Source organism: Sphaeramia orbicularis, unplaced genomic scaffold (assembly GCF_902148855.1).
Source record: "Sphaeramia orbicularis unplaced genomic scaffold, fSphaOr1.1, whole genome shotgun sequence".
NCBI lineage: Eukaryota > Metazoa > Chordata > Actinopteri > Kurtiformes > Apogonidae > Sphaeramia > Sphaeramia orbicularis.
Window position 1 is genome coordinate 1 of NW_021941597.1, and position 21,862 is coordinate 21,862.

Below are 21,862 nucleotides of genomic sequence, written 5' to 3' on the forward strand. Positions count from 1 at the left end.
AGAAGCTCATCGACCGTCTAGAAAAAAAGGTGAACTAAACACACTCTGCCCTGTGACCTACTATTGTCTTCTCCACAGTCGTCCCTGTTTTCGTCTCCGTTTCTCTCTTCTCACCATTGGAGCCAGATGGTCTTTAATCTCCTCTCAATGAACCAAATTATGGCGAGTGGATTGTATGAGAAAATGAAGTCAACCCATTAACACCTGCCCACATACAAACACATGCACATATGCGTATGGGAAATATCAGCTGTTCACAAACCTCACAGGTTTTACATGTGGAGCAACGTCTTCCTTGATATGCTGAGCTAATGAAAGCCTGTGATCACCAACGAGTTGATTTATGTTCCATCCAATGTAATATGCACCAGTTTCAAGGTTCAGTGTGTAAGATCAATACCAGTTCAATCTGATATTACTGTGTGATGTGCCCCAGGTATATTATTTACCAAATAACAATCTAGTAAAGCTTTTGCATTTCCACCTGCGTATGCCATTCTCATCACTGAGGTCAAATCATTATCCTCCAGAGTGATATAATCATATTTCAATTAAAAACAAAAACATTTTAACAGTTGTGGTTGGATTTAGCTTATAGAATCAAATGTGTGTCCCTGTTGGTGTGTAGCCCCGCCCTAACCTAAAAGTAGTTCAGATACTGGACGGTCACATAGTCTCTTGTCCAACTCATAAAAACCAACAAGTTACTTTTGATTCCTCTCCTCTTTCCTTATTCCTTATACTGTCTGTGTTTATGATGACCCAGCTGTAGATGTTTTGTTGGTGTTTCAGCCGAGTCTGTCGACAACCTGCTCTGATATTGTTTTGAAATGTCTTCATAACGCATTGATGCAACCACATAAAACTATTAAGTTTCTTGATGCTGCAGGAATGTGAATCCTCCATTCTTTTCATTTTCTTCAGTTGTGATAACCTCTGCTGCAGAGGGAATGGTTTTTTTTCTTTTCAGAGGTCAGGAAGGAATGATGACATTGGCACAGATGCAAGGATCCACCATCCACTTCCACCAGCCTAATGTGAACACACAATACAAGCCATACGATCCACAGGTGTGCTCAGCACATCTGCTTGAAATCCTGTCTTGACACATTTACATCTTGCATTTAAGTTAACAGTTTCCTTAAACACTACACAGACTTAAAGGGTACCTGTCGTGAATTTTATTGCTAGTTATCTCAACAGATCAGTATAATAGTAACGGTTCCGTCAGGTAAGTTCCGTTAAAGCCCGTTGTCCAGGACATGCCAGTACGAAGTCACTGCTCTGTCACTCAGGCATGGTCAGCGACATGGTGCCTCCTTCATGTGCTGTTCCAGCCGGTAGTGCTTACTGTACTGTATTGTCCAGTTTCCTGGGCTGTGATGGACTGGTCACTGACCCCGTGCAGCAGACACCAGTCAGATGGCACATTATCGGCCAAGGACAATGAGCGCAAAGCTTACAGCTGCACAAACAACAAGCACAAACACATGCTTTCCACTCAGTCTTGCTCACTGACAGCTCCTTATTTACTCACACTCACTCACCCGGAATCAGTGATGCTACGTCATTTCCAGCGGCAGTGGCTGCTCTCTATAGGTTCTGCCCCCGCCTGTAACTCATGAAAAGGTTCAGTGTGATGCATTTATGATGTTTTTTTACTGAATTTGCTCCTCTCTTCCTTATGAGTAATAAACAAAGCACATTTGTGTCGTAAGCATGACCAGTACAGGTCCGCTTTAAACTCTTAATGGTGACCTTGGACCCTTTGTGAGTGTAAGGTTTATTTACCTGCATTTACCTGCAGAGATCCTGCACTGTGCCCGAATTTTCTAATGTATCCTTGTTTGTTTTTCGCTTACCGGCTGACAGGCGGCATCGTCGTCTGTCATCGTCTGTCGTGTGTCGTCGTCGTCTGTTGTCTGTTGTCATCTGCCGTCGTTGTCTGTCATCGTCTGTTGTCGTCATCTGTTGTCATCGTCTGTTGTCGGTCTGTTGTCATCGTCTGTTGTCATCGTCTGGTCCATCGTCTGTTGTCGTCATCTGTTGTCATCGTCTGTTGTCGTCGTCTGTTGTCATCGTCTGTCGTCATCGTCTGTCGTCATCGTCTGTTGTCGTCATCTGTTGTCATCGTCTGTTGTCGTCGTCTGTTGTCATCGTCTGTCGTCATCGTCTGTTGTCGTCATCTGTTGTTGTCGTCTGTTGTCGTCGTCTGTCATCATCTGTTGTCGTCGTCTGTTGTCGTCTGTCGTCCGTTACAAAACTTTAAATCGTCTTCTTCTCTGAAACTACAATTCCGATTGACTTCAAACTTGGTATACAGCTTCTTTATGATGATGTCAACAAAAGTTAGTGAAATTATTTGGATCCGGATCTGATTCTGGATTTGGTGCCACTTTGAAAAATGTCCCCATAAGAGATAGGAAGTGGATGGATGCAATAACTCAGTAAATCTAAATGATCTCCAGTGTAAATGTCTCCAGTCCAGCCCTGATGGGGAGATGACCCAAACATAATGTCCACATGCTGATCAGGATCTTCTTCTGGATCTGGAACTGACGCAAAATTAACATGGGCTCTTATGGGGAAAAAAATTTTAATTATCTTTTCTCTGAAACTCCAGCTCTGATTGACTTCAGACTTGGTATACAGCTTCTGTATGATGATGTCAACACAAGGGACTGAAATTATTTCAATCCAGATCAGATTCTTTATTTGGTACGACTTTGAAAAATTTCCCCATTATAAGAGATAGGAAATGGATTGATCCAATAAATCAGTATCAATGATATCAAGTGTGAATTTGAATTTTGTACAGATCTGATTGGAATATGACCAAAACATGGACTATTTCTGTAACAGAATAAATACACAGAACTGGGGGAGAATAAATGGCATCTGGATACATTTCCCAAAGCTTTGAATTTGACCGGTCAGCTCCAGGGCCATTGGTCCGATTTTTCTGTGTTAAGGACATTTCTAGGGCCGTATGTTTATACTACCAGCCGGGGACAGTATTCCACAGCATGCATGGTCGGAACAATATAAAATTGAAGTGAGTCGTGTTGCACAGATCTCTCCTTTTTGCTTTCTCACTTACAGTAGAGTTCTGTCTGAGAGACCAACTCTGAGCAAAGCAAACCCACACGCCCTTTTCAACCTGTAGTCTTGAACAGACAATCTCTGTTGTATGATGTTTTACAAATGTGTGCTGGCGTTTATTTGTTTTTAGAATGTAACCAATGTGTCCAACATTGGGAAATAACAATTCCTCTATTTTTTATTGCAGACTGCACACTCTCCCATCCTGTCTATTGCTCATGTGACTAATGTTCTCTCTCGATCATTTGCGAAGTGGAGAGAAAGCAGAGTTTGAGTTCTGTTTGAATGTTATGTACTTTCCCTCTAATCATGCTTTTTTATTCCAGGTGTAAAGGTTAAGGTTAACTTGCTACATTGTCATGTAATGAAATTTGGTCTGTGTGTTTTATCCATCCTAATACATACAGCACATAGCATTGTTCGCACATAACCCACATAAACTGTGAACAGTGAGCTGCCATCGAAGGCCAACTCCACAGAATTAACCTATGTACCTGTTTTTAACGGCGAGGGGAACTGAAGGACCCGGAATGAACCCCCATAGTGCAGAGAGAACAAGTAAACTCAACACGGAACTGAGAACTCTGGTCCAACTGAGCGTCAGTCTGTGAGGCGGAAGTACTGACCTGCTTATCAAGTGGGTTCAGTTAGGACTTAAAGGGGTCTCGATGGCATCCACCAAGCCAAGCAACTGAAAGCCTCCCCATAGTCACCTACACTGGCTGCAATCTCAAGTCCCTTGTTTGTTTTCTCTGGGCTTTTAGTGAAGGGTGTAAGAACAACAGATTACAGTAATGCATCTTTGTGTTGGATACTACCTGAGACAAATGGAATGAAAAGAAGATGGTGTCTAGAGCTACTGCAGAAACATAGTGGATGTTAAAAGTGATCTTATTTTCACATGATTACATACAAAACAGTCACGAATATTATATTCTGCTTCAATTACTTGTTGCTTAATCTTACACACAACCTTTAAAGTGTTTTAAAGGAAACAGATGTTTGTTTGTTTTGTTTTTCCTTTTTATTTATTGATCATTTCTCAATATCACACACAGGCCAAGATATCCCTATTTAGCTGAAGGGATTTCCTATACAAATGCACCTGTATTACACTTCATTAGAGCATTAGATCAGTGTTCATGTGAGTGTAATGCAATCCTCTGGTTCTGCAGGATATTCGCATGGAGCCTGTTGAAGAGGAGGTCTTAGACGGCACCAGCAAATCGGTATGTTTTCTGGTTTTCATCGACTTTTCTCAAGATTCAAGATTCACTTCATTGTCATTCAACACAATACCAACACGGATCCAGTGCGGATCAAAAATAACTTTCATGGACTTTTGCATAAACACAAGAAATATAAAAACACCTTAGCAGCCAAAATATGTAGCAACAGCTTACAGAACAATAGATAAGACCATAAAGCATAAAAGGGCAATAGATTAAAACCACAATATAAATATAAATATAACAAGTAATTAACAGAAAAATTCTGTGATACACTCTGAGACAAAAGACGGAGTCACTGGATTCTGGAATCAGAAGATTTACTTGTAAGGAGTCAAGTCCATACAGTGAGATGCAGCAGATGACTGACTGACACCAGGAAGTGTAAGATCTTATGAAAGAACATGAATATTACAACCACTGGACCAAGTGGACAAATATAATGACGTTGATCCAGTTCACCATTGGCTTAGGTATTCAAAACACAGTGATGCATGGGTTCAGTGACTGTATTTGTACTCTTCCTCCACCTGCCCCATGGCCTGATCTCCTCAAGGGCAGCAGCCGCTCTGGTCCCAAACTGGAAAAAAACAAGCAGATAGCAAAGAACTGGTACACATGTCCTGAGTGAATATGTCGGGTGTTCTTGCAAAATATGTCATCATAACCCATCCATGACTCGTGCTCTGGACACCTGGTGTTTACAGAATATAGTCTAATATTACATTTTTCTAACAGTAATAAATAGAGAAATGTTAAATAATTGCACATAAAACCATAATTACACTAAAAGATTAAATCTGAGAGGAGGAACTGCGTTGCCTTATTACAGAGCGTGTTTAACAGTCTGATGGCAGTTCAGCTGTGACAGAAGCGCTCAGTCCTGGACCTCAGCCTGTGGTACCTTTAACCTGAGGGCAAGAGGGACAACAGGCTGTGGAAGGGCTGACAGGAGTCCGCAGGATTTTATAGCTCTAGACAGACAGCGCAGTTTGTCCAGGTCCTCAGTAGGTGCAGTGTGACCCCTATAGTCCTCAGTAGGTGTCAGTGTGACCCTATAGTCCTCAGTAGGTGTCAGTGTGACCCTATAGTCCTCAGTAGGTGTAAATGTGACCCCTATAGTCCTCAGTAGGTGTCAGTGTGACCCTATAGTCCTCAGTAGGTGTCAGTGTGACCCCTGTAGTCCTCAGTAGGTGTCAGTGTGACCCCTGTAGTCCTCAGTAGGTGTAAATGTGACCCCGTGTAGTCCTCAGTAGGTGTCAGTGTGACCCCTATAGTCCTCAGTAGGTGTAAATGTGACCCCTATAGTCCTCAGTAGGTGTCAGTGTGACCCCTATAGTCCTCAGTAGGTGTCAGTGTGACCCCTATAGTCCTCAGTAGGTGTAAATGTGACCCCTGTAGTCCTCAGTAGGTGTCAGTGTGACCCCTGTAGTCCTCAGTAGGTGTCAGTGTGACCCCTGTAGTCCTCAGTAGGTGTAAATGTGACCCCTGTAGTCCTCAGTAGGTGTCAGTGTGACCCCTGTAGTCCTCAGTAGGTGTCAGTGTGACCCCTGTAGTCCTCAGTAGGTGTCAGTGTGACCCTGTAGTCCTCAGTAGGTGTCAGTGTGACCCTGTAGTCCTCAGTAGGTGTAAATGTGACCCCTGTAGTCCTCAGTAGGTGTCAGTGTGACCCTGTAGTCCTCAGTAGGTGTCAGTGTGACCCCTATAGTCCTCAGTAGGTGTAAATGTGACCCTGTAGTCCTCAGTAGGTGTCAGTGTGACCCCTGTAGTCCTCAGTAGGTGTCAGTGTGACCCCTGTAGTCTCAGTAGGTGTAAATGTGACCCCTGTAGTCCTCAGTAGGTGTCAGTGTGACCCCTATAGTCCTCAGTAGGTGTAAATGTGACCCCTGTAGTCCTCAGTAGGTGTCAGTGTGACCCCTGTAGTCCTCAGTAGGTGTAAATGTGACCCCTGTAGTCCTCAGTAGGTGTCAGTGTGACCCTATAGTCCTCAGTAGGTGTAAATGTGACCCTATAGTCCTCAGTAGGTGTAAATGTGACCCCTGTAGTCCTCAGTAGGTGTCAGTGTGACCCCTGTAGTCCTCAGTAGGTGTAAATGTGACCCCTGTAGTCCTCAGTAGGTGTCAGTGTGACCCTATAGTCTCAGTAGGTGTAAATGTGACCCTGTAGTCTTCAGTAGGTGTCAGTGTGACCCTGTAGTCCTCAGTAGGTGTCAGTGTGACCCCTATAGTCCTCAGTAGGTGTCAGTGTGACCCCTATAGTCCTCAGTAGGTGTCAGTGTGACCCCTGTAGTCCTCAGTAGGTGTCAGTGTGACCCCTATAGTCCTCAGTAGGTGTCAGTGTGACCCCTGTAGTCCTCAGTAGGTGTCAGTGTGACCCCTATAGTCCTCAGCAGGTGTAAATGTGACCCCTATAGTCATCAGTAGGTGTAAATGTGACCCTGTAGTCCTCAGTAGGTGTCAGTGTGACCCCTGTAGTCCTCAGTAGGTGTCAGTGTGACCCCTGTAGTCCTCAGTAGGTGTCAGTGTGACCCCTGTAGTCCTCAGTAGGTGTAAATGTGACCCCTGTAGTCTCAGTAGGTGTCAGTGTGACCCCTGTAGTCCTCAGTAGGTGTCAGTGTGACCCCTATAGTCCTCAGTAGGTGTCAGTGTGACCCCTATAGTCCTCAGTAGGTGTCAGTGTGACCCCTGTAGTCCTCAGTAGGTGTCAGTGTGACCCTATAGTCCTCAGTAGGTGTCAGTGTGACCCCTATAGTCCTCAGTAGGTGTAAATGTGACCCCTGTAGTCCTCAGTAGGTGTCAGTGTGACCCCTATAGTCCTCAGTAGGTGTCAGTGTGACCCTGTAGTCCTCAATAGGTGTCAGTGTGACCCCTGTAGTCCTCAGTAGGTGTCAGTGTGACCCCTGTAGTCCTCAGTAGGTGTCAGTGTGACCCTGTAGTCCTCAGTAGGTGTAAATGTGACCCCTGTAGTCCTCAGTAGGTGTCAGTGTGACCCCTGTAGTCCTCAGTAGGTGTCAGTGTGACCCCTATAGTCCTCAGTAGGTGTAATGTGACCCCTGTAGTCCTCAGTAGGTGTCAGTGTGACCCCTGTAGTCCTCAGTAGGTGTCAGTGTGACCCCTGTAGTCCTCAGTAGGTGTAAATGTGACCCTGTAGTCCTCAGTAGGTGTCAGTGTGACCCTTATAGTCCTCAGTAGGTGTAAATGTGACCCCTGTAGTCCTCAGTAGGTGTCAGTGTGACCCCTGTAGTCCTCAGTAGGTGTAAATGTGACCCCTGTAGTCCTCAGTAGGTGTCAGTGTGACCCCTATAGTCCTCAGTAGGTGTAAATGTGACCCCATAGTCCTCAGTAGGTGTAAATGTGACCCCTGTAGTCCTCAGTAGGTGTCAGTGTGACCCCTGTAGTCCTCAGTAGGTGTAAATGTGACCCCTGTAGTCCTCAGTAGGTGTCAGTGTGACCCCTATAGTCCTCAGTAGGTGTAAATGTGACCCCTGTAGTCTTCAGTAGGTGTCAGTGTGACCCCTGTAGTCCTCAGTAGTGTCAGTGTGACCCCTATAGTCCTCAGTAGGTGTCAGTGTGACCCCTATAGTCCTCAGTAGGTGTCAGTGTGACCCCTGTAGTCCTCAGTAGGTGTCAGTGTGACCCCTATAGTCCTCAGTAGGTGTCAGTGTGACCCCTGTAGTCCTCAGTAGGTGTCAGTGTGACCCTATAGTCCTCAGCAGGTGTAAATGTGACCCCTATAGTCCTCAGTAGGTGTAAATGTGACCCCTGTAGTCTCAGTAGGTGTCAGTGTGACCCTGTAGTCCTCAGTAGGTGTCAGTGTGACCCCTGTAGTCCTCAGTAGGTGTAATGTGACCCTGTAGTCCTCAGTAGGTGTCAGTGTGACCCCTATAGTCCTCAGTAGGTGAAATGGACCCCTGTAGTCTTCAGTAGGTGTCAGTGTGACCCCTGTAGTCCTCAGTAGGTGTCAGTGTGACCCCTATAGTCCTCAGTAGGTGTCAGTGTGACCCCTATAGTCCTCAGTAGGTGTCAGTGTGACCCTGTAGTCCTCAGTAGGTGTCAGTGTGACCCTATAGTCCTCAGTAGGTGTCAGTGTGACCCCTGTAGTCCTCAGGGTGTCAGTGTGACCCCTATAGTCCTCAGCAGGTGTAAATGTGACCCCTATAGTCCTCAGTAGGTGTAAATGTGACCCCTGTAGTCCTCAGTAGGTGTCAGTGTGACCCCTGTAGTCCTCAGTAGGTGTCAGTGTGACCCCTGTAGTCCTCAGTAGGTGTCAGTGTGACCCCTGTAGTCCTCAGTAGGTGTAAATGTGACCCCTGTAGTCCTCAGTAGGTGTCAGTGTGACCCCTGTAGTCCTCAGTAGGTGTCAGTGTGACCCTATAGTCCTCAGTAGGTGTCAGTGTGACCCCTATAGTCCTCAGTAGGTGTCAGTGTGACCCCTGTAGTCCTCAGTAGGTGTCAGTGTGACCCCTGTAGTCCTCAGTAGGTGTCAGTGTGACCCCTATAGTCCTCAGTAGGTGTCAGTGTGACCCTGTAGTCCTCAGTAGGTGTCAGTGTGACCCTGTAGTCCTCAGTAGGTGTAAATGTGACCCCTGTAGTCCTCAGTAGGTGTCAGTGTGACCCCTATAGTCCTCAGTAGGTGTCAGTGTGACCCCTGTAGTCCTCAGTAGGTGTCAGTGTGACCCCTATAGTCCTCAGCAGGTGTAAATGTGACCCCTGTAGTCCTCAGTAGGTGTCAGTGTGACCCCTGTAGTCCTCAGTAGGTGTCAGTGTGACCCTGTAGTCCTCAGTAGGTGTCAGTGTGACCCCTATAGTCCTCAGTAGGTGTCAGTGTGACCCCTGTAGTCCTCAGTAGGTGTCAGTGTGACCCTATAGTCCTCAGTAGGTGTAAATGTGACCCCTGTAGTCCTCAGTAGGTGTCAGTGTGACCCCTGTAGTCCTCAGTAGGTGTCAGTGTGACCCCTGTAGTCCTCAGTAGGTGTCAGTGTGACCCTGTAGTCCTCAGTAGGTGTAAATGTGACCCCTGTAGTCCTCAGTAGGTGTCAGTGTGACCCTGTAGTCCTCAGTAGGTGTCAGTGTGACCCCTGTAGTCCTCAGTAGGTGTAAATGTGACCCCTGTAGTCCTCAGTAGGTGTCAGTGTGACCCCTGTAGTCCTCAGTAGGTGTTAGTGTGACCCTATAGTCCTCAGGTGTAAATGTGACCCTGTAGTCCTCAGTAGGTGTCAGTGTGACCCCTGTAGTCCTCAGTAGGTGTCAGTGTGACCCCTGTAGTCCTCAGTAGGTGTAAATGTGACCCCTGTAGTCCTCAGTAGGTGTCAGTGTGACCCCTATAGTCCTCAGTAGGTGTCGGTGTGACCCCTGTAGTCCTCAGTAGGTGTCAGTGTGACCCCTGTAGTCCTCAGTAGGTGTAAATGTGACCCCTGTAGTCCTCAGTAGGTGTCAGTGTGACCCCTGTAGTCCTCAGTAGGTGTAAATGTGACCCCTGTAGTCCTCAGTAGGTGTCAGTGTGACCCCTATAGTCCTCAGTAGGTGTCAGTGTGACCCCTGTAGTCCTCAGTAGGTGTCAGTGTGACCCCTGTAGTCCTCAGTAGGTGTAAATGTGACCCTGTAGTCCTCAGTAGGTGTCAGTGTGACCCTATAGTCCTCAGTAGGTGTAAATGTGACCCCTGTAGTCCTCAGTAGGTGTCAGTGTGACCCCTGTAGTCCTCAGTAGGTGTAAATGTGACCCTGTAGTCCTCAGTAGGTGTCAGTGTGACCCCTGTAGTCCTCAGTAGGTGTCAGTGTGACCCCTGTAGTCCTCAGTAGGTGTCAGTGTGACCCCTGTAGCTCAGTAGGTGTCAGTGTGACCCCTGTAGTCCTCAGTAGGTGTAAATGTGACCCCTGTAGTCCTCAGTAGGTGTCAGTGTGACCCCTATAGTCCTCAGTAGGTGTAAATGTGACCCCTGTAGTCTTCAGTAGGTGTCAGTGTGACCCTGTAGTCCTCAGTAGGTGTAAATGTGACCCCTGTAGTCCTCAGTAGGTGTCAGTGTGACCCCTATAGTCCTCAGTAGGTGTAAATGTGACCCCTGTAGTCCTCAGTAGGTGTAAATGTGACCCCTGTAGTCCTCAGTAGGTGTCAGTGTGACCCCTGTAGTCCTCAGTAGGTGTAAATGTGACCCCTGTAGTCCTCAGTAGGTGTCAGTGTGACCCCTATAGTCCTCAGTAGGTGTACATGTGACCCCTGTAGTCCTCAGTAGGTGTCAGTGTGACCCCTGTAGTCCTCAGTAGGTGTCAGTGTGACCCCTATAGTCCTCAGTAGGTGTCAGTGTGACCCCTATAGTCTCAGTAGGTGTAAATGTGACCCCTGTAGTCCTCAGTAGGTGTCAGTGTGACCCCTATAGTCCTCAGTAGGTGTCAGTGTGACCCCTATAGTCCTCAGTAGGTGTCAGTGTGACCCCTGTAGTCCTCAGTAGGTGTAAATGTGACCCTGTAGTCCTCAGTAGGTGTCAGTGTGACCCCTATAGTCCTCAGTAGGTGTAAATGTGACCCCTGTAGTCCTCAGTAGGTGTAAATGTGACCCCTGTAGTCCTCAGTAGGTGTCAGTGTGACCCCTGTAGTCCTCAGTAGGTGTAAATGTGACCCCTGTAGTCCTCAGTAGGTGTCAGTGTGACCCCTATAGTCCTCAGTAGGTGTAAATGTGACCCCTGTAGTCCTCAGTAGGTGTCAGTGTGACCCCTGTAGTCCTCAGTAGGTGTCAGTGTGACCCTAAAGTCCTCAGTAGGTGTCAGTGTGACCCCTAGTCCTCCATAGGTGTAAATGTGACCCCTGTAGTCCTCAGTAGGTGTCAGTGTGACCCTATAGTCCTCAGTAGGTGTCAGTGTGACCCCTGTAGTCCTCAGTAGGTGTCAGTGTGACCCTGTAGTCCTCAGTAGGTGTCAGTGTGACCCTGTAGTCCTCAGTAGGTGTAAATGTGACCCCTGTAGTCCTCAGTAGGTGTCAGTGTGACCCCTATAGTCCTCAGTAGGTGTCAGTGTGACCCCTGTAGTCCTCTGTAGGTGTCAGTGTGACCCCTGTAGTCCTCTGTAGGTGTCAGTGTGACCCCTGTAGTCCTCAGTAGGTGTCAGTGTGACCCCTGTAGTCCTCAGTAGGTGTAAATGTGACCCCTGTAGTCCTCAGTAGGTGTAAATGTGACCCCTATAGTCCTCAGTAGGTGTCAGTGTGACCCTGTAGTCCTCAGTAGGTGTCAGTGTGACCCCTGTAGTCCTCTGTAGGTGTCAGTGTGCCCCCTGTAGTCCTCAGTAGGTGTCAGTGTGACCCCTGTAGTCCTCTGTAGGTGTCAGTGTGACCCCTATAGTCCTCAGTAGGTGTCAGTGTGACCCCTGTAGTCCTCAGTAGGTGTAAATGTGACCCCTGTAGTCCTCAGTAGGTGTCAGTGTGACCCTATAGTCCTCAGTAGGTGTAAATGTGACCCCTGTAGTCCTCAGTAGGTGTAAATGTGACCCCTGTAGTCCTCAGTAGGTGTCAGTGTGACCCCTGTAGTCCTCAGTAGGTGTAAATGTGACCCCTGTAGTCCTCAGTAGGTGTCAGTGTGACCCCTGTAGTCCTCAGTATGTGTCAGTGTGACCCCTGTAGTCCTCAGTAGGTGTAAATGTGACCCTGTAGTCCTCAGTAGGTGTAAATGTGACCCCTATAGTCCTCAGTAGGTGTCAGTGTGACCCCTGTAGTCCTCAGTAGGTGTCAGTGTGACCCCTGTAGTCCTCTGTAGGTGTCAGTGTGACCCCTGTAGTCCTCAGTAGGTGTCAGTGTGACCCCTGTAGTCCTCTGTAGGTGTCAGTGTGACCCCTATAGTCCTCAGTAGGTGTCAGTGTGACCCCTGTAGTCCTCAGTAGGTGTAAATGTGACCCCTGTAGTCCTCAGTAGGTGTCAGTGTGACCCCTATAGTCCTCAGTAGGTGTAAATGTGACCCCTGTAGTCCTCAGTAGGTGTAAATGTGACCCCTGTAGTCCTCAGTAGGTGTCAGTGTGACCCTGTAGTCCTCAGTAGGTGTAAATGTGACCCCTGTAGTCCTCAGTAGGTGTCAGTGTGACCCCTATAGTCCTCAGTAGGTGTAAATGTGACCCCTGTAGTCTCAGTAGGTGTCAGTGTGACCCCTGTAGTCCTCAGTAGGTGTCAGTGTGACCCCTAAAGTCCTCAGTAGGTGTCAGTGTGACCCTATAGTCCTCCATAGGTGTAAATGTGACCCCTGTAGTCCTCAGTAGGTGTCAGTGTGACCCTATAGTCCTCAGTAGGTGTCAGTGTGACCCCTGTAGTCCTCAGTAGGTGTCAGTGTGACCCCTGTAGTCCTCAGTAGGTGTCAGTGTGACCCCTGTAGTCCTCAGTAGGTGTAAATGTGACCCTGTAGTCCTCAGTAGGTGTCAGTGTGACCCCTATAGTCCTCAGTAGGTGTCAGTGTGACCCTGTAGTCCTGTGTAGGTGTCAGTGTGACCCCTGTAGTCCTCAGTAGGTGTCAGTGTGACCCCTGTAGTCCTCAGTAGGTGTAAATGTGACCCCTGTAGTCCTCAGTAGGTGTAAATGTGACCCTATAGTCCTCAGTAGGTGTCAGTGTGACCCTAGTCCTCAGTAGGTGTCAGTGTGACCCCTGTAGTCCTCTGTAGGTGTCAGTGTGACCCCTGTAGTCCTCAGTAGGTGTCAGTGTGACCCTGTAGTCCTCTGTAGGTGTCAGTGTGACCCCTATAGTCCTCAGTAGGTGTCAGTGTGACCCCTGTAGTCCTCAGTAGGTGTAAATGTGACCCCTGTAGTCCTCAGTAGGTGTCAGTGTGACCCCTATAGTCCTCAGTAGGTGTAAATGTGACCCCTGTAGTCCTCAGTAGGTGTAAATGTGACCCCTGTAGTCCTCAGTAGGTGTCAGTGTGACCCCTGTAGTCCTCAGTAGGTGTAAATGTGACCCCTGTAGTCCTCAGTAGGTGTCAGTGTGACCCCTATAGTCCTCAGTAGGTGTAAATGTGACCCCTGTAGTCCTCAGTAGGTGTCAGTGTGACCCTGTAGTCCTCAGTAGGTGTCAGTGTGACCCCTAAAGTCCTCAGTAGGTGTCAGTGTGACCCCTATAGTCCTCCATAGGTGTAATGTGACCCCTGTAGTCCTCAGTAGGTGTCAGTGTGACCCTATAGTCCTCAGTAGGTGTCAGTGTGACCCCTGTAGTCCTCAGTAGGTGTCAGTGTGACCCTGTAGTCCTCAGTAGGTGTCAGTGTGACCCTGTAGTCCTCAGTAGGTGTAAATGTGACCCCTGTAGTCCTCAGTAGGTGTCAGTGTGACCCCTGTAGTCCTCTGTAGGTGTCAGTGTGACCCCTGTAGTCCTCAGTAGGTGTCAGTGTGACCCCTGTAGTCCTCAGTAGGTGTAAATGTGACCCCTGTAGTCCTCAGTAGGTGTAAATGTGACCCCTGTAGTCCTCAGTAGGTGTCAGTGTGACCCCTGTAGTCCTCAGTAGGTGTCAGTGTGACCCCTGTAGTCTAGTAGATGTCTCCACTCTCCTCGGAGCTCTTCGGTCAGCACCACTGCTGCTCATACCACACACAGATGCTGCTGGTCATCACTCTCTGGACTGTACCTCTGTAGAAGGTGGTGAGTACTGCTGGGTGGAGCTGGGCCCTGTTCAGCCTCCTCAGAAAGTGTAGATGCTGGTGAGCCTTCTTCACCAGGCAGGAGATGTGCAGTGACCAGGTCAGATTATTCGTCACATGAACCCCATGTGGTGCACAGACTCCAGCACAGAGTTGCTGATGTGGACCAGAGTATGTGTGGGCCTCTTCTTCCTTAAGTCGATAACCAATTCCTTGGTTTTTTCGACATTCAGGAGCAAGTTGTTGTTACCGCACCAGTCTGTGAAGAGTTTCACCTCCTCTCTGTACTCCTCTCATCGTCATCCTGGATGAGGCCCACCACTGTAGTGTCCTCTGCATACTTAATAATGTGATTGGTGCCAAATTTTGCACAGGAGTCATGCGTCATTCAAGTATATAGTAGCGGGCTCAAGACGCACCCTGGGGAGAACCAGTGCAGAGCAGTGTGGTGGCTGATGTGTCGTTCCTCACCTGCACATACTGAGGCCCGTCTGTCAGAAAGTCAAGAATCCACTTTAGAAGGGGTGTGTTCAAACCCAGTGGGACCAGTTTATTTACCAGATGCTGAGGGATAATGGGATGAAAAGTAGGATAATGTTGCTTTTATCCTACTTTTTTTGTCACCATGTTCTTATACGATGGTGTACTACAAGAAAAGAAGAGGAGAGGCCATGCTGGTAATAAGCCCTCTGCTGTTGCCATAGGAACAACAGAGCTCCAAAGTTGTTAGTAGAGCTCCTTCCTTATTTGTTTGCTCATCTGTCTTTGCTGGTAATCTGTCAGTTTGAAACTCTGAATGACACGGTAGGATCAGAAAAAAACAGGAGTGAGAGTATATAGACGTTTGAATCACTTATTAATAATAATAATAATAATAATAATAATGAAAGCTTTGATTTATTGCCCAAAAGGGTCTTTTGCATTATATTCCTTAATTTAATTTTTAACAATATAAAATTCTATATTTTTACCCATATATGTAAACCTTCTAAGAATTCAGTGTCCTCCAGCCTCGTGCTTGTATATAATGTTTGTGTGTGTGCAGTCTGCTTTCATAGTGTGCAGGTGTCTTGTATGGACACAGTTATATTTCCTGCTAACTTGTCCAAGTTTCACATTGCTCAGTTTATGGTTAGCTGACTCACCGACTGTCACAAACACACACAGGGGGAGTTTTGCTTGAGCTGCACGACCTTGAAGTGGTTCATGTGCATTTAAAGGGCCAGCACTCAAAAGGGCCTTTCTGGTGAAATAGGGTTGAAGATGGACCTGTGGAGTTGAATTAAAGGTACGGTAGGAGATGTTTTCCTGGAGCATTTTTTACTATATTGCTTAAAATCCCCTTCACACCCCGATTGCATCCAATTAATTAAATGCTCTAACACAAAAAAAAAAAAAAAATCATCACCTGTGGAACGAACAGGACACCATCCAATCATTTTAACTGGCCCATTGAAATGATTGAATGGAGATATGTCTATCAAATTCAACTGCCATTTGTTCCTCCCCCCTCTGCAAGTGCTATCAATACAATAAAGGTGTGGCTTCAGGGGGAAGTCTGAAGAAAGGGGTTTGGACTTTTGAATTGGCTACCGTACTTTCAGGCTATAAGTCACACCTGACTATAAGCCGAAGGTGTCCACTTTGTGACATGAAATATTTCCACAGACAGATGGTAAACAGACAGATGATTTAAATAGTTATTTCCATCCCTTCACTGCTTTTGTCCAAACAGTGTGTGTAACGTCAGTCAAACGTCAGGAACAGGCTGGTTCATAAACCCAGAACAGTCTGTGTCTTCCTCTTCTGCTCATTAAACCACTGCAGTCGTCTTCTTCAGTGTTCTTCAGTTGAACATCCTCAAAGGCTCTGTCACACTCCTTCTACGCCTCTCCTCCGTTGTTGCTCAGTGGCACTTCGGTGCTGCAGTTCTATTTCCTTCTTTACAGACACATTGATGGCTTTAAACTTGAAAGCTGCATCATTTGCATTTCTTGGTGTGTTTTCCATGATGAGTGTTTGTGCATGACACGCAAACTGACTGTTCAAAGTTCAGATTCAAACTCCTCCTCTTCATCACCTCTTCCTCCTGTCTGTCTCACTTTTGCTCTTCCTGTTAGAGCGCCCCCTGGTGGTCGTTAGCCTGTATAAATCTATACTGGAGCTGCATCGCTGTATAAGCCGCAGGGTTCAAAACCAGAAAAAAGTAGTGGCTTATAGTCCAGAAAGTACGGTAATTTCAAAATGTAGCTTGCTCGAACCGTTTTTCCAGGATCTCCTACCCTACCGTTGATGAAAAATTTAGACCCAAGCATCGCATTTTCAGTTCATGTAGACCACAGGGAAATGTTTTAAAATGCATAATTCCATTTCAAAAAAGCAAAATACACTCTTTTAAGACATGTGCTCTGAATGCAGGGATGGAATATGTTTATGAAAAGCACTTCATCTGCCTGGTTTTATAAGATACATGTATATGGTATGAATTAGTGAATTAATGACAATTGGAAAATGTTGGACCCAAGCTGAGGCCAGTTGAGAACACAAAGAGGCATGTGCTATTACACTGCAAATTTGAACTAATAACTTTAACACCCACAGAGTTAAAACCAACACTATGGCAGTTCATCTTCTATCTTTAATAGAACCAAATTGGACACAGAAAAGTGCATCACAGGCTGTCAGCGTGACTGTTAAACTGTATAAATGTGTTTATAGTGATTCTTTATTGGTTCAAGAAGAAACTTTAATGTTTGCTTTAAACTGCAGGAGTGTGGGACAGGTGTTTTGATGGTGTTAAAATCATGATGTTGAAATCATGAAACAAGTTTGCTTTAAACAGGTGTCTAATCATGTCCTGAGTAGGGATGGGAATGGATAAGAATTTAATGATTCCGATTCCATTATTGATTTTGCTTATCCATCCGATTCCTTATCGATTCTCATTGGGTGAAGAAATGAAAGAGTACAAACAGGTGTGTTTGCATTAACTGTCTTTATATTCCATCTGCACAGAAAATAGAACATTTACAGTATGTACCAGTGTTGGCTGCTCATCTTTCAGACAGGGGAAGCTCATTGTCAGCTTAGATTAAAAAAAAAAAAAAAAAAAAAAAAAAAAAAAAATTGTTACGTTATTTAAACATAAATTTGTCCTTCTGTTCCTTTTTAAGACAATGGTCAGTGACCTTATTGTACCAAGTAAACAAGAAAACGTTGAAATTGCGTTAAATTGAAACAAGGAAGTGCAATGAGTGTGTTTTATTTACAGTGTAAGAAATTAACAGTTACTTTCGTAGCGGTTTCTCTGATTTCACAGCAGAATGTGTGACAGTATTAAACTGAACTGTGTCAGTGAAGGAGTGGATCTGAAAACAGCTGTCAATCAAACTGGATTCAGCTTTCCAACTGATCCTCCAATCAGCGGAAGCCCAGTGTCGAGCTCCGCCCACAGCTCTATTCACCCCCAGAGACGCCAAGTGTCTGGGGGCGGGACAACATGGTGGCATTCATCCAATTAGCGTCCAGTTTAGAGTCAGTTTAAAGCAGTTCCACTCAGTCCCATTGAAGTGCATGGACGCTGAGCGTCTACGGACAAATGCACTGAGCAGAGATGGAGGAGAAAACACAGACACGGGAATGGAGGAGAAGTGAACAACATCCAGTCCACTGATCTGGGATCAAACTGATTCTGAACCAACTGGTCTGAGAGATGAACGTGTTCCAACACATTTGGAGTCAATGAAATGTCAACACAACTGAACAGATTTGAGCATTTAATTTGAGTCATTTTTCCCTTCCAGTGAAAGTGAAACTTAAGACACTTTACTAATTCCTCTATTGCCGCATGTCCACTATGTGGAACCAGTTCGACTCAGCTCGGCCCATCTCTCCTGTTTCGGAAACTTGTATTTGAGGGTTTATGATGTTTGTTGCCCACACTGGAACTAGAACTGGGCCCGGCGTTCACTCTGCCGCTATGTTCACAAGCGTCACTAAGTAGAGAATCACAATACGTGACATTCCTGTAAATGAATCACATGTGGATGAATGTTTGAGCAGACTGGAGGGATTCCACCTTAGAAGAAATGGAAGCTTTGACAGAGTTCAACTGGACCTGGTGTGGTCTGTTTGGACCTGGTGTGGTCTGATTAGACCTGGTGTGGTTGTTTGGACTGGTGTGGTCTGATTAGACCTGGTGTGGTCTGATTAGACCTGGTGTGGTCTGTTTGGACCTGGTGTGGTCTGATTAGACCTGGTGTGGTCTGTTTGGACCTGGTGTGGTCTGCTTAGACCTGGTGTGGTCTGTTTGGACCTGGTGTGGGTCTGATTAGACCTGGTGTGGTCTGTTTGGACCTGGTGTGGTCTGCTTAGACCTGGTGTGGTCTGTTTGGACCTGGTGTGGTCTGTTTGGACCTGGTGTGGTCTGCTTAGACCTGGTGTGGTCTGTTTGGACCTGGTGTGGTCTGTTTGGACCTGGTGTGGTCTGCTTAGACCTGGTGTGGTCTGCTTAGACCTGGTGTGGTCTGTTTGGACCATTTCTGCCTCAACTCCATCTTGTCTTCGTTCTGACCAAAACAATGCAGCGTACGTGTGGACGTCATGCGCATGCACAACGAAGGCAGAAATCGCTGAGCAGGCAAGCAAACGATTCAAGGAAATTGAGCTACTGGGATCTGGTTCTCAAAAAGAACAGTTCTCGATTCCCATCCCTAGTCCTGAGTGAGCGTGGAAAGAAGCGTGACAAAAGTCATGACACCATGAGTGCTGATCCCTGTGTTAGCAAAGATAGGGAAGGACTACAGACAGAGTTCATGATGTGTTCAGTCTGTGAAGTCAAAGCATCAAGTTTTCCCTTTCTTAACATGTTATGTGGTAACCTTTCCTACCTGCCAGTTACTGGGGTCCCAAAATAACTTTCAGGATAGCATAATGGTTTTCTTGACTTTCCGACTAGTAATAGGAAGTCAAATTCTTCTAACTAACTGGATTCTTTGGGTTCATCCCGACTGTAGTGAATCAATTTGATTCACCAATTGCAAAAGAAATGCAATCACCAAGCTTAAAACTATGTCACCAGGTCCTGCAAAGTTGACGTTATACATTGAGCTATTTACTCTGCCTTCGGAAGGTCTCACAGTGAATATCCAACATCAATCTCCCTTTTCCATTGTTTTTTTTTTTTTTTTAAAATCTGTGAGAAATCTAGCTGCAAAATTACAAACCTTTAATAAAGATTTTCCACCAGTGTATCAATGTAACACTGTACTTACTACTTCATGTCAATATTTAATTGTATTTAGAATGCTTTTGACTTTTTTCTTTTTGAAATCTTAAATATCGTTGACTGCAGATTGCTACATTGGGCTTGTTGTTTGTTCATGATAGCTTCTGTTTCTTACAGTTGTGGATTTAATCTCAGATCCAGCAGTTTCAGTAGATTTGGTGATTCTCTCAGTTCTTTAGATTGTGCATCATGCCACATTAATGTATACATATCATGGGCCGTCACCTACCAGCTCTAGACACAATATACGCAGGTGGTCCAGAAGAAGGCAGGCGCACTGCGGTGAACCCCTCCAACCCTGAGCAATGGACTGGTTGTACTGCTCCATTCTAGGAAACGGTACAAAACCCTAAAACATAACACCACCAGACTCAGAAACAGCTTTTCCCCCAGAGCTGTGAAAGCCATCTCCACCCATACACACATGCCCTCCCCCACCTCCTCCCCTACCCCCATCATACTGTGTCCCACACTGAGCTGCACTCTCCAACTTCTCTGGGACTGTGACCTCATTTGCATATTACTACCTTATATGCACACATATTGCATTTGTGGTGATACCAGAAGAACTGTGAGCAGCAGACCTAGAGAAGGAAACACCGACAACGCCACCTTAGGACCTGCCCCTAAAGAGTATATTGTTTAACCTTAACTTCTGTGGGTTTCCCAGGGAACAGCCATGCACAGGTAAGCACACAAATGAATACAGGTATGAAGTCAGATCATTTAACAAACTTTATTCATCACCTCGTAATAAAATAATCTCTTTATAAAATTGTTTCTCTTAAAAACACTTATACAATTCCTTTTTATTTCCAAATAATACAATATGAAACAGCACCAATAAACTAAAGCAGGTCAGTTTGGAAGAGAATTGAGCTGGAACTAGCCGTCACCAGAGGTCACTGTAAACGCAAATAAATAAAACCAAACAAATGTCTGTATAAAAAACAACTGCAAACTCAAGTCAAAATGAAAAAACAGAAAGAAAACATGCATCAGTTTAAACAGGTCCTCCACAGAACTGTTGAAAGGTACCCCCTTTTGACCTACAGTCCCTATGTTAAAAGAGCTTCTAAATAACAAGGCAGAGCGACTATTCACACATAGTCTACACCAGTGAGGCACAGACAAAGGAAAGCAGAAAATGGCTGAAGGCAGGAGGCAAGACAGGGCATACAGCGGCCTAAACGCCAAGGCAACCTTTAGAAGAAACAAAGCCAACAGTTAATGATATTATGTACACAGTACCAGACAAAATAGCACTAGGCTTACGGCACTGGTACCTGTGTGGTTAGCTGGAGTTGCACGCATTTAAGAGCTAATGGTTAGCAGCGGCAGCTACCTGGAAAGGAACACACACACCAGCCTACAACAAAGAACTATCAACTCCAGCATGGGATAACATTTTCACAAACATCATGAGACTGAGCTACATACCTGAGAGCAACCCGTACCACGCTGGGATAGCACGGCTCAGCGGAGCTGCACGCCGGCCAACACCTCGCTTCCCTGAGGAGAGAGAGGGCGACTGAACAACCAGAGGGGGTATAGAAACAGATCTGCATCAGTAGCCATGACGCGCTGTACTACAGGTGTGGGTAAGGGGGTGTGTCACATGCCTGCTACACAAAAACAGACTGTCCAGACACTGTAAACCATCCGGTTACACATACAACCGCATCTGAACAGCACATACTGTTTTGCACTGTTACTGTACTGGACTGTACATACTGTTTGTTTTTTTACATTTCTTTCTATATACATTGTACATAGTCTTGTGTACATAGCCTGTGGACACTAACAGGAACCATCTTTAAGAACAAAGGCTACTCTATTGACGATGAAGAAAGACATTGGACATTAGACAAAAGACATTGCAAACCTAGGGTATGAATAATTTTGAACATTGCGTTTTTTTTGGAAATCCATCAATAAAATCCTCCTGAAATAAAGTATTTCTTCAAGTATCATTTGTTGTTATTCCTTCACTTGTGTATCACACATAAGTCACAAGCAAACTTGAAGAAAGTCATTCATTTCATCATAAAAACACAAAATCACAAAAAATGACAAGGGTATGAATAATTTTGAGGATGAAAATTTATATATATATATATATATATATATATATATATATATCTATATATATATATATATGTATATATATATATATATATATATATATACAGGGTGGGGAAGCAAAATGTACACTGAACATTTAGTTGTTTTTTCTCAGCAGACACTACGTCAGTTGTTTTGAACCCAAACATATACTGATGTCATAATCATACCTAAACACTATTATCCATACCTTTTCACAAAACTTTTGCCCATATGAGTAATCAGGAAAGCAAACGTCAAAGAGTGTGTGATTTGCTGAATGCACTCGTCACACCAAAGGAGGATTTCAAAAATAGTTGGAGTGTCCATAAAGACTGTTTATAATGGAAAGAAGAGAATGACTATGAGCAAAACTATTACCAGAAAGTCTGGAAGATACTATTAAAGAAGAACTGGGAGAAGGTGTACCCCAATATTTGAGGAACACTTGTGCAAGTTTCAGGAAGCGTGTGAAGGCAGTTATTGAGAAAGAAGGAGGACACATAGAATAAAAACATTTCTATTATGGACATTTTCTTGTGACAAATAAA

At 45.4% G+C, this 21,862-nt stretch overlaps 1 protein-coding gene across 1 annotated transcript in view; it reads left to right on the forward strand.

The window, feature by feature from the left end:
• Nucleotides 1-8: 8 nt before the first annotated feature.
• Nucleotides 9-21,862, forward strand: part of LOC115416373 (N-terminal EF-hand calcium-binding protein 1-like) — a 35,729-nt gene continuing 13,875 nt past the window's right edge. Inside the window, exons 1-2 of the mRNA XM_030130116.1 lie at nt 9-29; nt 4,278-4,331. Coding sequence (XP_029985976.1) covers nt 4,287-4,331 — 45 coding nt within the window. The 5' untranslated portion in view covers nt 9-29; nt 4,278-4,286. The remainder of the gene's footprint in view (nt 30-4,277; nt 4,332-21,862) is intronic.